This window comes from Lacerta agilis, chromosome 11, assembly GCF_009819535.1.
Source record: "Lacerta agilis isolate rLacAgi1 chromosome 11, rLacAgi1.pri, whole genome shotgun sequence".
Lineage (NCBI taxonomy): Eukaryota > Metazoa > Chordata > Lepidosauria > Squamata > Lacertidae > Lacerta > Lacerta agilis.
Window position 1 is genome coordinate 26,528,071 of NC_046322.1, and position 13,841 is coordinate 26,541,911.

At 40.8% G+C, this 13,841-nt stretch overlaps 1 protein-coding gene across 3 annotated transcripts; it reads left to right on the plus strand.

Annotated features, from left to right (window-relative positions):
• Positions 1 to 1,217: 1,217 nt before the first annotated feature.
• On the plus strand, positions 1,218 to 13,255 carry MTX3 (metaxin 3). Of its 3 annotated transcripts, none has more exons than XM_033164234.1 (9): positions 1,218 to 1,349; positions 3,244 to 3,313; positions 4,111 to 4,187; positions 5,671 to 5,763; positions 6,627 to 6,809; positions 8,404 to 8,480; positions 10,173 to 10,330; positions 10,683 to 10,771; positions 11,548 to 13,253. In XM_033164234.1, exons 1-9 carry the CDS (start codon positions 1,269 to 1,271, stop codon positions 11,656 to 11,658), a joined length of 939 nt encoding a protein of 312 aa, XP_033020125.1. In that variant the 5' UTR covers positions 1,218 to 1,268; the 3' UTR covers positions 11,659 to 13,253. The 3 variants fall into 3 exon arrangements, with proteins under 3 accessions (XP_033020125.1, XP_033020124.1, XP_033020126.1); XM_033164233.1 differs by lacking the exon at positions 1,218 to 1,349 and adding an exon at positions 1,407 to 1,547 and having other exon boundaries at positions 11,548 to 13,254; XM_033164235.1 differs by lacking the exons at positions 1,218 to 1,349; positions 6,627 to 6,809 and adding an exon at positions 1,407 to 1,547 and having other exon boundaries at positions 11,548 to 13,255.
• Positions 13,256 to 13,841: the final 586 nt, after the last annotated feature.

Genomic DNA, 13,841 nt, shown 5'->3' on the forward strand with positions numbered 1-13,841 from the left:
CTCTTAAATTTGTCACGCACATGCACACATACACATGAATTTGTAAATCTCAGGGGGAACCACCCTGAGACCTCTGGGTATAGGGCGGTATATAAATTCAATAAATAAATAAAAATAAAAGGAAATCTGTCTGTTCTTGGCTACCTAGAACTTAAATACATGAACATGCATTTGGTCCCTAACTTGGCAGAGAGACCTGAAATACAGGACAAAACTATCAATACAGGACATAGCATTTTACATTAAAATATGGGGCAATCCTGTATTATACAGGACAGGCCGTGGCAACCCTAAACCATGGCACATCTCAGGTGCTCTCAGTAACTGTGTCATATAGCATAAATACAAGAGAAAAAAATATCTTTATGGGCTGGAAGCGGGGGAGCTAAGAACTTAAGAGTCTCTTTGTACCAGCCTTACCAAGGATTGCATCCTTAGTTGCAATGAAAGCCACAATCCTATGTACCTTATTTGGAAGCCCTACTGAACTCTGTGGGTCTTACTGCAAAGTAAACGGGTGTAGGCCCTGGCTGCTATTCTCCACACTTTAGCAGTAGGGTAAACAAGAGACCGCGGTTCCTTAATAGTTGTAATGTGCATTTTAAAAAAAAAATAACGTCAGGTGTAGGTTGCATAACAATTTTGCATAACTATTTGGGAACAAGCCCCGCTGAGATCAAGATTTACTTTCGAATAAACAAAGTTAGGATTCCAAATTTGCCTTTGTTGGGATTATGCTGTTTTTCTGCTTGCAACGGATTTGTAAAGCAACCTGTGGATCCATTAATGGAGCAAGTAAGAAGGCAGCTTTATTTATTTATTTATTTAATCTGAAATTAACCCTTTGGCCAAACAACAGCTAGGAAGTTCATGGATGCAAGAGGTGGGCTTCTTTTGGTTTTTGTTTTACACTACCAAACCTTCGTTTTTCAACGCCAATGCTTTGCCCTGATAAAATTATAAATAAAGATGAGTACTGTAGCTGCACTCTCCAGCCTTTGCCGCACAACCACCACAAGAAAGTACAGTATATCAAGGCCGTTGTAGGTAGGGGTATGTGTGCCACTGCTCCAGTCCTGAGGCCGCGCAGTCAGCGAGAGGCGCTCGCTGCAGCCGCTGGAACACGTAGAAAACGTAAAAGGGGCGGAGCATCCCGCTAGGGCTTCTTCTTCGCCCCGCCCATGCCTAAGGGCGGACACTCCGCGAGGAGGGGAAGGGCGGGGCCGTGGGCGGAGCTTCGTGAGGGCAAAGGGTTTGCCGCGTCCAATATGGCGCCCGCCATGGAGCTGAGCTGCTGGGGCGGTGATTGGGGGTTGCCGTCCGTGCACGCGGAGTGCCTCGTTGTCATGGTAACGGCGGGTTTGACTGGTTTGAGCGGGCGGGAGAAGGCCCAGATTCGGTTGTGAGGGGGAGACGGAGAGATGCTTGTGAGGAGCCGCCGGCTTCGAGAGATTTGGCTTGGGGAGCCACCACACTGGATTGCACCTGGGGAGGAAAGCGTCACACATTTCCAGTGTTGTAGGGGGAAAGCTTCCACGTATATATATTTATGTATTTTTATTTTAATATATAAAGGAGTCTCCATCCCGCTTTTTAAAGAGCCTTTCAAAAGTGGTGTATACATTCTGGAAATAAGCAATATCCGGCACTTAACTGTGGTATGAAATGTTGTGGATCAGAGAGCCCACTTCATGGGATGGATCCGATATGGTGTGGGTGCTAGTACACGAGAGTTAATGTCACAGTTAAAAATAATAATCCTGGAGGTGTATGCGCTTGCTGTAGCGGACTGTGGCTGCAGCAGTGTTGCACATTTACCCGTGAGTCACCCCATTGGACAGAGTGAGGCTTAACTTCTGAGTGAAAATGCATAGGATTGTGCTGTAATGCAGCTGTCTCTGGAATTTGAAAGTAGGACGCACTACAATGTGGAATTGAGCACCAAAAAGATAATATAGAAATGTCCCATCAGAAAACCTTTATTGTCTAAAAGGACAATTTCATTTAAATCCTTAAAATCTTTTTTTAAGCACTTGGGTTTCGCATATCTTCATGAGTAGGAGGAATAGAAAATGAATATAGGTTGCGTCTCCTTTCAGAGTCCACTCTTACAGGAACACTTCCAGACAGGCGTTTGTTTTTTAAAAAGTAAAGTTCAGCATTTGTGACTACTGAGATGTTAACTTGTCACTTGTGCATATTGTCACAGACTTAAACTGTTCATCATCTTTTTAAAAGATTCCAGCTCTGTTTGTGTGCATGTAGTGGAATGTAACAGCTAGTGGTCACATCCAGCCAAATAAAAGAGAGTTTTACAGATAAATAGCTGCATGTACCTTACAAACCCATGAGCTGTGGGGGTGGAAGGGATTTCCTTGGGTGGAACTAGGTCAGTGTATTGTAAAACTAGCAATGCTTTCCCATAGTTCATGCTGAGAAACCTGAGACCTTCAAGATGTTGTTGGATTCCAGTTCCCTTCAGCCCCAACCAACATTTTGGTTGTTGTTGTTCAGTCGTTCAGTCGTGTCCGACTCTTTGTGACCCCATGGACCAGAGCACGCCAGGCACGCCTATCCTTCACTGCCTCTCGCAGTTTGGCCAAACTCATGTTAGTAGCTTCGAGAACACTGTCCAACCATCTCATCCTCTGCCGTCCCCTTCTCCTTGTGCCCTCCATCTTTCCCAACCAACATAGCCTATTCCAGTGTTTTTCAACCACTGTTCCGCGGCACACTAGTGTGCCGTGAGATGTTGCCTGGTGTGCCGTGGGAAAAATTTGTTTATTTGATTCCTATTCAAGAGAATTACTTTATATATAGTCAATATAGGCACAAAGTTAATTTTTTTAACATTTTCTAATGGTGGTGTGCCTCGTGATTTTTTTCATGAAACAAGTGTGCCTTTGCCCAAAAAAGGTTGAAAAACACTGGCCTATTCATCATAGATAACATAAGTTGAAATCCAACAACCCCAGGAGAACCACAGTTTCCCCCCAGCACTGTCTTAGCTCCTCTTGGCTCCATAGCCAACTGACATCCCATTGAAGTCTATAGTAAATTGTCCATTAATTGTGACAGTTGAGTGTTGCATATAATGTTGATTGTGGCAGTGGCATAATATCACTGTGCACCCTGAGCGTTTGAGATGAGTCAGGTTATAAATCAAATAAGTAGCTTCTTTAGGTTGTCAAAATTCTGAAGAATAAAACGTTGAGTTTAATTATTTTGTAACTTTCATTGCAGGCTTATGCCAGGTTTTGTGGTGCACCATTGAAAGTGAATGTTATAGATCATTTGTGGAGAGCACCAAGAGGTATTGCTTTAACATTTTATGTGTATATATTTGCATTTTAGGTTGCATCTTAAGCAGTGGTTACATCAGAAGCAGCCACTGGGAAAGGGTGGTGCCACAGATCTGGCTTCACTGCTATGTACTGGGATGGACAAGGGGCAGTGGCCAGGGTGGTGTGGGTACAGTGACAGTTCCAGTCCAGTACTCCTGCCAGTGTGCCCAAACCAACCCTGCCTCACTGTCACACCATCTCGGTATGCAGCTGCCCTACCTCCCTGCATAGCAATTCTGTGTTACATACATACATACATACATACATACGTAACTATGTACAAATAGGAAGATCCTCAGCCCTGGCTTAGAACCCAGTCTTACTTTCCGTTGTGCAAAGCCAAGAGTAGATCATATCAGATGTAAGTCAGTTCAGTGTGAGCATTACATTCCAAGCTATGTGTTGCACTAGTGCAGCGAAAGACCTAGGATGTTTGAACAGGGAACAACTTAAGGGAGTGCAGTTGCACTGTGAAAGGCCTTTTATGAATCAAATGTGGGTGTAGCGGAATGATCCTGGATGATGAAGTAACAGTGCTTAGCATCATCTAATCTATGTCAGCAGGATGAAGGATGACCCCCTAGCCTTCTTATGTTGAAGCTACAAAATAAGGCAATTTTAAAAATGAGTAGCAAAAGTGAAAGCTTATATGCACCAATCCTTGGTATTGATCAGAATTCTTACATGAGTAAATTTAAACACCTGTTATGTTAGCACTAATAGGGTTGTTTTGATTGCACTATCTTGACTGATCATTTATTTTTAGGGAGTGTACCATTACTGGTATCAAATGACACCGCTATTTCTCAGCCAGCAAAAATACTAAACTTCTTAAGAAAGCAGGTGAGTTTCCATAAATAGTATCTCATATCTGGTAAGTTAAATCTTTAAAGATTAGTGAATCTCTAACTTTCATTTCAAAAGCTTTGTGAGATTTGAGGGTAAATTACTTGTGCTTTTGTTTGCTTCTTTATTTACAAAAAGGGACTAAAATGTGTCTTTCACGTGATTAAGGCATTTTTTTCCCCTTCCTTAATTTTAACATTAGAAATTCAGTTGCTGGCTAGCCTGGAAGTTTCACTGAAGACTGGAAAATCAAGGAAATGACAGCTGAAAAATCAGGATATTGAGGCAGAATTCTTAAAACTGTTTCCAAAGGCTAAGGAACATTCTGGAGAGAGGACACCTTTGCTAGGGTTTGACTGCCACCTCTCCCTCTCCTGTTAAGGTATGAGAACAAACAAAATGTGTCCCAAGAAGTCTATAGTCTGCCAGTCAATTGAACTCCGCCAGCCAGACTCAATACTACTTGAACTCTTTGAGGGTTTTGTTTTGTTTTGTTTTTTTACAATCAAGCAGTATATAAATAGTGTGAAATAAAATAATAAATAAAACTCAGTGCAATCATTCTTTTCTAGCATATGTGAGTGCATGGAAATCAACCTGTAAAGTGGATCCCCACCTCAGCGAAGCAGAACAGCTGCTTTGTTGTGCCACATAAGCCACAGCAGTGCCCGTACCCTCTGTCATAGCCAGGCAGGAGCTAATGCTTTTTACAGTACTTGCCCTTTCGCCCTGAATATGGCAAAAATTTCAGCGTCTGTTGACAGCACCCTGCATAGGCAAGATCAGGAGATAAACTGACTGCTGGATTGTCCTATGGAGCGCCCTTTGCGATGCACAGAAAGGCTTCTGTGTAAGGTGAAATGCTTGGCTGATAGAGCTTTCAGGCATTGCTGCAACTTGACTGATGCTCCAACATCAGGGTCAGGGAGGAAAAGGTTCTCCTTGGATTCTATAGAGAGCCATTCCACAAGATCTCTTGTCTACCGGTATATATTCACTAGGAGATCAGGATTGTAGCTCATAAATTCCCAACTCTTTCTGATTCCGTTTGTACAATAAAAGAGCCAAACAGGAGCACAAGTAAATTTTATATTTTAGGGGAATAGAGATGCATTTTTAAACTCCATTTTTCAGGATTCACCATGACTAAAAGCAGTTTAAATAGAATGGGCATGCACACCTTAACTAAAGTGCAAGTTGATTTTGTTAAAATATCCCCATTAGTTTGATTTCAGGCAGATTGATCTTAGAATTAAGTGCCTCTGTAACTTCAGCAGTCAACACTATTGTTAAACATTGAAACTATTAACTTGGAGGGAAAGTTAAGAGTTTAATTTTATTATTTATTGCTTTTCTGTTTTTTAAAACTGAATATATAATTCACTTTTTACAGGAACCTTCAATTGTTGGCTTTATTTTCTCTATGGAAAGTTTCATATGACTGCTTGCTGCATTAATGTATTGCCTTTTTCACTTGCAGAAATATAATGCTGATTATGAGCTGTCTACAAAAGAAGGAGCAGACACACTGGCGTACATTGCACTACTCGAAGAAAAATTACTTCCTGCTGTAGTAAGATACAGTTATCGTTTGTTACCAAAGTTTTGCAGTGCCACCCACCCACAGTCAATAACATGCTTATTCAGCTCATTGAAATTAATGTGTCTTGAACTTCTTGTGTGTTCCCATGAGATGTCTTAGGAGTCAGTAATCACCATTAAAATCAGATCTCTTTAAAATCAGCATTCATATTAAAGAGCTCAGTGACAATAGGGTTAGTTCAGTAAACTGAAAGCAAGAGTTTGAACAGTTGTGTGGGCCTTCCAGACGTCGTTGGACTTCCAGTCCCATCATCCCTGACTATTGGCTATGCTGGCTGGGAATGAGAGGAGTTGGAGTTCAACATCATCAGGAAGGCCACAGATTCCCCACCCCTGCTCTGTGGCTTTGTTCTCACAAACAGTAGACATGGTGGTAAACATATGTCTGGGTTTTATTTCTTCACTCTGTAGATGAAGACTTACATAACTAATTTTTTTTCCTATACAGAAATTTCTTTCCACAAAGAAAACTAGAAATAGATAAGATGAGTTCTAGTGTGGTTTTAATGAAATTTGTATGTGATAAGCTTCTATTGCTCATATAAAAAGCACAACAACCTAAAAACAAAGTTAAACTAATTGAGCAGTTGCAATATACAATAGCTCATTACCAAATGTTTTCTGGGTAGATCTTGCACTAGATACAAAATGGCAGGAGAAGAACAGCCACAGACTTTCTTAGACCTTGACTTACCCATAATGTGCTAGGTTTTTATGTGAAGTTATTAGATCCCCCAAAATCTATTGGTAAACAAAAATGTGTTTGGTTTTTTTAGTAACAGGGAAGCTGATGTTCATTATCGAATGTTAACATTCTTTGTCATCATGATATAGCTGCACACTTTCTGGGTTGAAGCTGATAATTACTACAATGTGACAAAACCATGGTTTGCTTCAAGGATTCCATTTCCATTGAGTTGGTATCTGCCTAGAAAGATGTCTGGGGAAGCACTTAATAGGATCTTGCTGACAAAGGGAGGGCCTCCGCTCTTCAGTCTCACTGAAGTGGAAGCACAGGTATATTTTGCTTTATGAGTAACTTAGGCCTATAATTGATGCAGATTGTCAGATCGTCAGTGGTTGCTCATGAGTAATCAGCCAGAAGCCGAACTTCTAACAACTAAGTTCTTTATTGTGCAAATATTTACAGTGGAGCTCAAATAAAAACGTCCATCTCATCCCTCAGCAGAGTCCGGGAATAACCGTTTCTGGTTCTTGGTCCAGCACAGAAGGTGCGGGATTCTAAACCCCCGTCTCCCCCTTCCACGTCCTTCCTCCCTTCGCGATCAGAGCGCGGGAAAAGGTCCCTGTTCCCCATTTCCTGCTTGGTGTTGAGGCTCTGTGATCCTGACACAGCCCCTGTCCCGACTCCCTGCTTCCATCTCCCCCTCACCACTGGAGGAGTGGTCTCCTCCTCCAGAGGAGGAGGATGACGAACTGCGGAGAGGGGGAGGTGGGTCCCTGTACCGCAACGGATCTGGGAAAGCTACCTGTCGGGGTGAGGGGGGTTTCCTGACACAGATGTACTAGAATTGGACGCTAAATAGGATGGTGCTTGTTTTAATACTTTTTGAGACAATAGATTTCTTCAAGGTAATATCGAAAGGATCAGTGAAGTTTACTGGTCCAACAACTTCCTTAATCAACCAGTGATTCAAAAGAAATTTCGGGAGAGGGCTTTCCTGATTCTACTTCATTTTAGTAGCCACTTGAAATTTCCCATGCCTGATGTTATTGTTCCGGTTAACAAATTTGTCAACCCATGCAGATGGAAAGAACTAATGTTTTACATTCTTTCTGCCTGGCATCTCTTCACTCATGTCTTAGGGAGGGACTGGTGTGTTTTATGCCAGGTGGACAGATTCTGCCCTCTTCTGCTGTAGTGGTCTGATGAATTGAATATTAGTTTAATGTTATAATGAAGTTTTTAAAAATTGAATACTTTGTTTTAACTGTATTTTGTAAACTATTTTGGACTCTTTAACCAATGAAGGGTAGCATAATAAAGAAAGAAAGAAAGAAAGAAAGAAAGAAAGAAAGAAAGAAAGAAAGAAAGACATTTTGTTACCAGCTGAAGCTTTTGAACAGTTTTCAAAGACAAGCTCACATATTGCAGATTGCAGTAACTAATCCACAAGATGATCAAGGCATGGATAGCAAACATAAGACCCTCATATTCCATCAGGGTAGAGGAAGCTCCTGCAGCCAATCAGAAGCTGTGGAAGCCCCACCGGATGTTCAGGTTCCAAAAGAACATTTGCAAACCGGAACAATCACTTCTGGGTTTGCGGCGTTCAGGAGCCAAAATGTCCAAGTTCCAGGGCGTTTGGGATCCAAGGTACCTGTATGTCTATAATAGACAATATTAATTTGGGTCCGTTAATTTTCAGTAGATCTACTTTGAATAAAACTTTGTTGGCTAGAACTCATTATTTGGGGGTTATGTGTGTGTATATCTTTCAGACACTGAAGTAGTATGCTTTGGACCTTTTTTAATCTGGGTTGTGCCACAGAGATTCTTAGCTATCCATCATCCATGTACTGAATTAATTTGAGATGAGCTCCTAGAAAAGGTGGTATGCAGTTAAACTTTGATATTTGTTTGTTTTAGATCTACAGAGATGCCAAGGAATGCCTAAATCTTCTATCGAACAGACTGGGGACGTCTCCATTTTTCTTTGGAAACATGTGAGTACAAAATGTTTACAGTGTTTGCAACATATGGTGTGGTACTATTAATGCCAAAATACTTGTGTATGCTTTCCGGTTTTCTTTTTCCTTGTGGATGAAACATAGATTTTTGGTATGTATTCAAGTTTTAAAATCAGCTGTCACTCAGCTAGTGCTTGTCAAACCACAGGGCGACCAATTAAATGTACTAGAGGCAAATAAAAATATAAACAAGAGCTCACCAGCAGTGAGCGTGGCTTGCTCCTGGCTTTGCAAGTGAAATGACACATTTGCATGCTAGGGAATTGATTGTTGGCTCAGCCATCAGCCATCAGTCTTCTCTTATGCCTCTGGCAGGCAGCGTGATTTCTGTTCTCTTTCCTTTTTAATTAAAAGCACATCCCTGTTTGTTTATCTATTTATCATTTGTTGCTTTATTTTTTAAAAAAATCCGTTTGAAGTGCATTCTCCCCCCCCCCCCATGTTGTGGGTGGTATAGTGGCAGATTCGCAGGTGCCAGCCAATCAGTCCTGTGCAAAGCTTGCCTCTGTTGCAGCCTTGAAGAATCAGGACTTTTTGGAGCTTGACCCTACAGAGGAATAGATAGGTTGCAGCTGAACAACCTAATTTAACTGCCCTATACATGGTATGTCTTTGTTCCATTTGATCTGTTCCCTGCACTGTTGGTGACTGTTGTTGTTGTTTTTTTTTAAAAAAACTTGGATAATGAAAACCAGACCATGCCTGCCCTATTTACAGATTTTTATTTCTAAGAGGACATTGGCACATTGTTTTGGGGTGAGTCTTATCCTCATTGGATATACTGTACTGAAGCCAACCTTCCTGTTCCACAGGATGCCCATTTTCGAATTGTGTCAGTCTGCATACCACCTGCACTTCTGACAGAAGAAAGGAGTCAGTCACCTCAAATGTTATTGTGATTCTGACCCTTCATGCCAAACACTGTTTTCCTTCTAAGAACTCGTTTTGTATTCTTTTAAAAAAAAATACCACAGTGGTGGTCGTGGAAGCCACTTCAAGTGAGGCTCAATCAGTACTGCTGGCACAGGAAATAATTATGTGATTTGTCCTGCCTGTGTAGTTTTTGCATCAAAATGTTGCTGGAACAGCATGGAACTATTTGGCTGAAGAATGGGGTACAAATGCTCCAAATAAGCAAAAAATAAATAAAAATCTATCCCAGTGCAGATGTTGGAGTAATCTGTGAACCAAATCTGAGTTGTTGATGGCATGTGATCACCAAATATTCCATTTATCAGCTCTTGTATATCTGTACCAAGGGAGCAGCTGAAACTATGACAGTGTTCAACATTAATGTCTCTAAACAGACTTAGGACATGATAGCAGCTGCTGTTTTGTAATTATATGTGCAGCCTGCAGGCACTTGAAACTTGCTCATTGTCTAGTAAAATGGTATGCCATGAATATCTGTCTCTTTCATCCCATGAATGGAGATATTTTATGTCAAAACGCAATCTTACTAAACTTGTGAAAATAAGAGACTATACCGTATGTTGAGTCAAACATATTTTTAATCTTCCATCATGGGTTTAATTCCACATTAGCACTCGTTATTTTGCTAAATACGAGTGTCTTCAAACACAGCTACACTTTGCTTGATATTTTTCTCTGTTTAGAAAGTGTCTTACAGAGTTTGAGATATCCGTATCCCATGTTTGTTACCCCTAGGCCTACAACTCTTGATGCCTTTGTGTTTGGTTTTCTTGCTCCTCTTTATAAAGTACCATTCCCCAAAACCCAGCTACAAGATCATTTGAAGCAGCTTCCCAATTTATGTCACTTCTGTGATGACATTCTGAGTTGCTACTTCAGATCAAACTTGTCAGGTAAGCCATATGCTTCTCTTTCAGCATGTTTTTATAATTTCATAAGAGGAATGCCTATATTTGAACTGAATCTATACGGCTCTGGAAGTCTTACCATTTTAAATTTTCTCTGTTGTCGGATGGAGGTAGCAGAGGATTTGGTTGGTGGTGGGGAGGTGAAATTGATTTTTCATGCTTACCCATAGGCATTTGGTTGGCCACTGTGAGAACAGGTTGCTGAACTAGATGGGCCATTGACCTGATCCAGCAGACCCTTCTTATGTTCTTCTCCCTGATGAAAATAAGAAAATGCTTTCTAAATGTAGTTTCAGTCCCTCCTAACTTTTTATTTCTGTGTGCATTGCTTATTTAGGTGCCACTCCAGCAGGTCAAGACACAGTTGATGAAAATCTACAGAAACTCACACAGCTTGTAAACAAAGAATCCAACTTAATTGAAAAGGTCATTTTTGTTTCGGTCTTTTTGTATTTTTCTGATCTTCTTGTTGATAACTAGGGACCAAATTAGGCATGACCATGGCAGTTCAATGTGTTTGAAGTAGAAAGAGGGGATGGAAATCAGAAAAGGGACACATGAGTGAAGAGAATAAAACCTGTGCAGCTTTCCGATAGCTTGTCTCCCCAAGTGCTTTCTCCCTCTGCCAAGCTGTGATGCTGAAGTTGCCCTTGGCTTAGCTTGAAGGAAAGCATTTGAGGAGCAGGGTTACAGACAGCGTAAGCATTGGATGAAGGATAATTCTGCATTTCTCCCCATTAGGTTCCATTTGCTTTAAAATCAGGGGCCCTCTTCCTAGTTACTGTCATGTAATTTTCAGATTAATTTTAGCAATTACATGCTCTGAAATACTTGTTTCAGGGTATGCATATTATATTGCATACCTTAGAAAATTCATTTTCTTCAAAAGTGAGCTAGACAGTAGTACACAAGTTGCTTGTATTTACTTCTGATCAGCAAGCCCTAGGCTCTGTGGTTTAGACCACAGCGTCACCCGCATCCCGTGCAGTATGAAAGCTAAAATATCAAGGAATGATGAATCACATCCATGAGCAGTTCTATTGAACATTCACATTGGTCTGGTCTCCTTGATCTCAGTAGACTCCACTAGTGCATATCTAGGAAACAGCTTGTAGAGTACATTTTTGAATCTTTCTAGGTGAAGATTTGTTATAGATATCTTCTTTAGATATATGAATTTGCTATATATGTTGTTTCCACAGATGGATGATAACCTTCGTAAGAGTCCTCAGCACCCTCCACGTAAGCTGACAACTCTCAAACTTTCTACAGGTGGGGAAGGAAATAGTTCACCAAACCGCTTATCACCCTGAGAGTTTTAATTATCATATTTATATGTGTGATTAGAAGCTGACATGAAATCTGAGCAATCTTTGCACTAATTCTGTAGGTACATGAAGCGAGGTAAAAATGTGAATTGACAAATAGGCACAAGCACATTCATTTAACCAATGCCATCTATAGTCACATAGGAACCAGTAAAAGTTTAAGTTAAGCACAGACAGAATAATTGTACAATGCCGTATGAGGTCACCATAAGTGCTGCATAACGCTTGCCTTTTAGGTTAGTTGACCAAAAGCTAAGATTCCACTTTGGAATATGCAAATGCATCACCATTTTCTGCTAGATGCTTTTGATTTTGGCTGCAATCATGTTATAGCTCAACTTGGTTGTTGCATGTGGAGTAGCTACTTAAGCATTTGTATAGATTTCCAACGTGGTTCAAATACAGAGAGAAAATTAAAATGTCGGTCTTTTTTGACAGGTAAGCTGACAAGCAGTTAGAAGGTATTTGCCATTTTGTTTTGTTTTTTCAAGTAATGATCAGTGTATGTTGGCCATTTTTAAATTACTATAGAGTTGAAAAACTAAACTGATCACTTGAGAACATCAATTAGAATTTTTTCAGATTTGTTCTTAATCAGGAAAAGGATAAGCTTGACCAACTTCTGTGATAGTATGCCTACGTTCAAAATGTCAGTTCACGGATTGACAGTATCAATCAATGCATGTAAGAGGTCAAGTTAGAAACCCTGCTGCAGGCCAAGACTGAATACGGTATGTAGAATTGGCATTGTCTCACTTTACTTTGTCTGCCCCTGCAGATTCATTAGCTTCTTGTTTTTATACATTTATCCAATATCAAACCCCCCAATAATCTAGATTTTCCCCTCGATTAGTAACTTTCAGTGTTGGGTATAAAGAGATATTGCCCTGGCATAAAGCTCAAACTGAACTGCCCAGTGCACTGAAAGCAAGCAAGCAAGCACATACACTGTACATACACTGGAACTTCTACATGCGTGGGGAAGCCATAGATCAGGCCAGTGGCAGCAGAGGTTGCACATGTGGGGCACTGTTGCTCTTCTAGCTGCCCAACACACTGGGCCACTGGCTTGCTGAAAAGGGAGGGGGAGGCACAGGGAGCCTGGCCCAGTACGTGGGAGTGGGAATGTCATATTGACTCCACTATCACATGCTGCACTGGTCCAAGCTACCTGCAACTCACCCCTCCCCTCTCCCTCTCGGAAAGCACCAGAGACCTGCTATGCTGGGAAGCCAGGTGAGCAATGGTGCCCCACTACACCACTTCACCGATTGTTACTAGATCAGGCTGGCAAATTGTTATGATCATGGCAAATGTAATTTCAAATTATTAGCAGCTGCTATCAAATGGTCCAAAAGTTCCGTTAATAAATCAAGGTTTGCAACTTTGGGGCTGGGGGTGAGTGCCTCAAAAAACCAGGTGCGTTGGGAGTATTTTACTGCAAGGGTTGCATTCTGAAAACAGTGTTGACCTCTGTGCTATTGCAGAGGCCTCCGTGGTGTGGGATACCTGCCAGGTTTGAAGCAGCTCTTTATGCACTGCTTCCAGGTGCCACAAAGCAGCTCTTATGCACTGCTTCCAGGTGCCACACTGCAGAAGCCTGTTGAGGTCTCGGCACGCTGGATAAATATAGGCTGTGCCAAAACTGGGTTAAGGACCATGGGCCATCAGTTGCCCTCCCCAACTCTAAGGACTGATTTGAAATTTTCAATATATCAACAATATTTTTTGAAAAGCTACTTGGCCAAAATGGCAACTGCCATTAACCAATGTATCTTATGGTATCTGATTCCCAGAAAACAGTTTTCATATGTATATAAGATAGTTTTCTTTCATCTGACTTCATTTTGCCAAGTCAAACAAATCTGATATTTTTCTCTAAATTACCTCCAGTATTCTGTATATGTAGACAAATAGCTGTACAAACAAACCTGTAAATAATGTATATACATGTATTTGCAGAGTATTTATAACCTAAGGAATGTAAAGATCCTTAATGTATCTTGTTGTTTATAACAATAATTTTGGATGTCTAACAAGAATAATTTAAGTTTATGTTACTTCCTGAATGTTTGCTTTGGTTATTTAAAGTTGAGATGTCCACACACCCAGTAATGCTAATCATAAGGATATATGTTAAAGCAAAAAACTATTGTGTCTAATCTTGC

Coding starts and splice junctions, on each gene's coding strand:
- MTX3 (XM_033164233.1), top strand. CDS start 1,422: ATGCTTGTGAGGAGCCGCCGGCTTCGAGAGATTTGGCTTGGGGAGCCA. Junction 1,548..3,243: donor AAGCTTCCACGTATATATAT/TTATGTATTTTT, acceptor CTTTCATTGCAG/GCTTATGCCAGGTTTTGTGG. Junction 5,764..6,626: donor AAAAATTACTTCCTGCTGTA/GTAAGATACAGT, acceptor ATCATGATATAG/CTGCACACTTTCTGGGTTGA.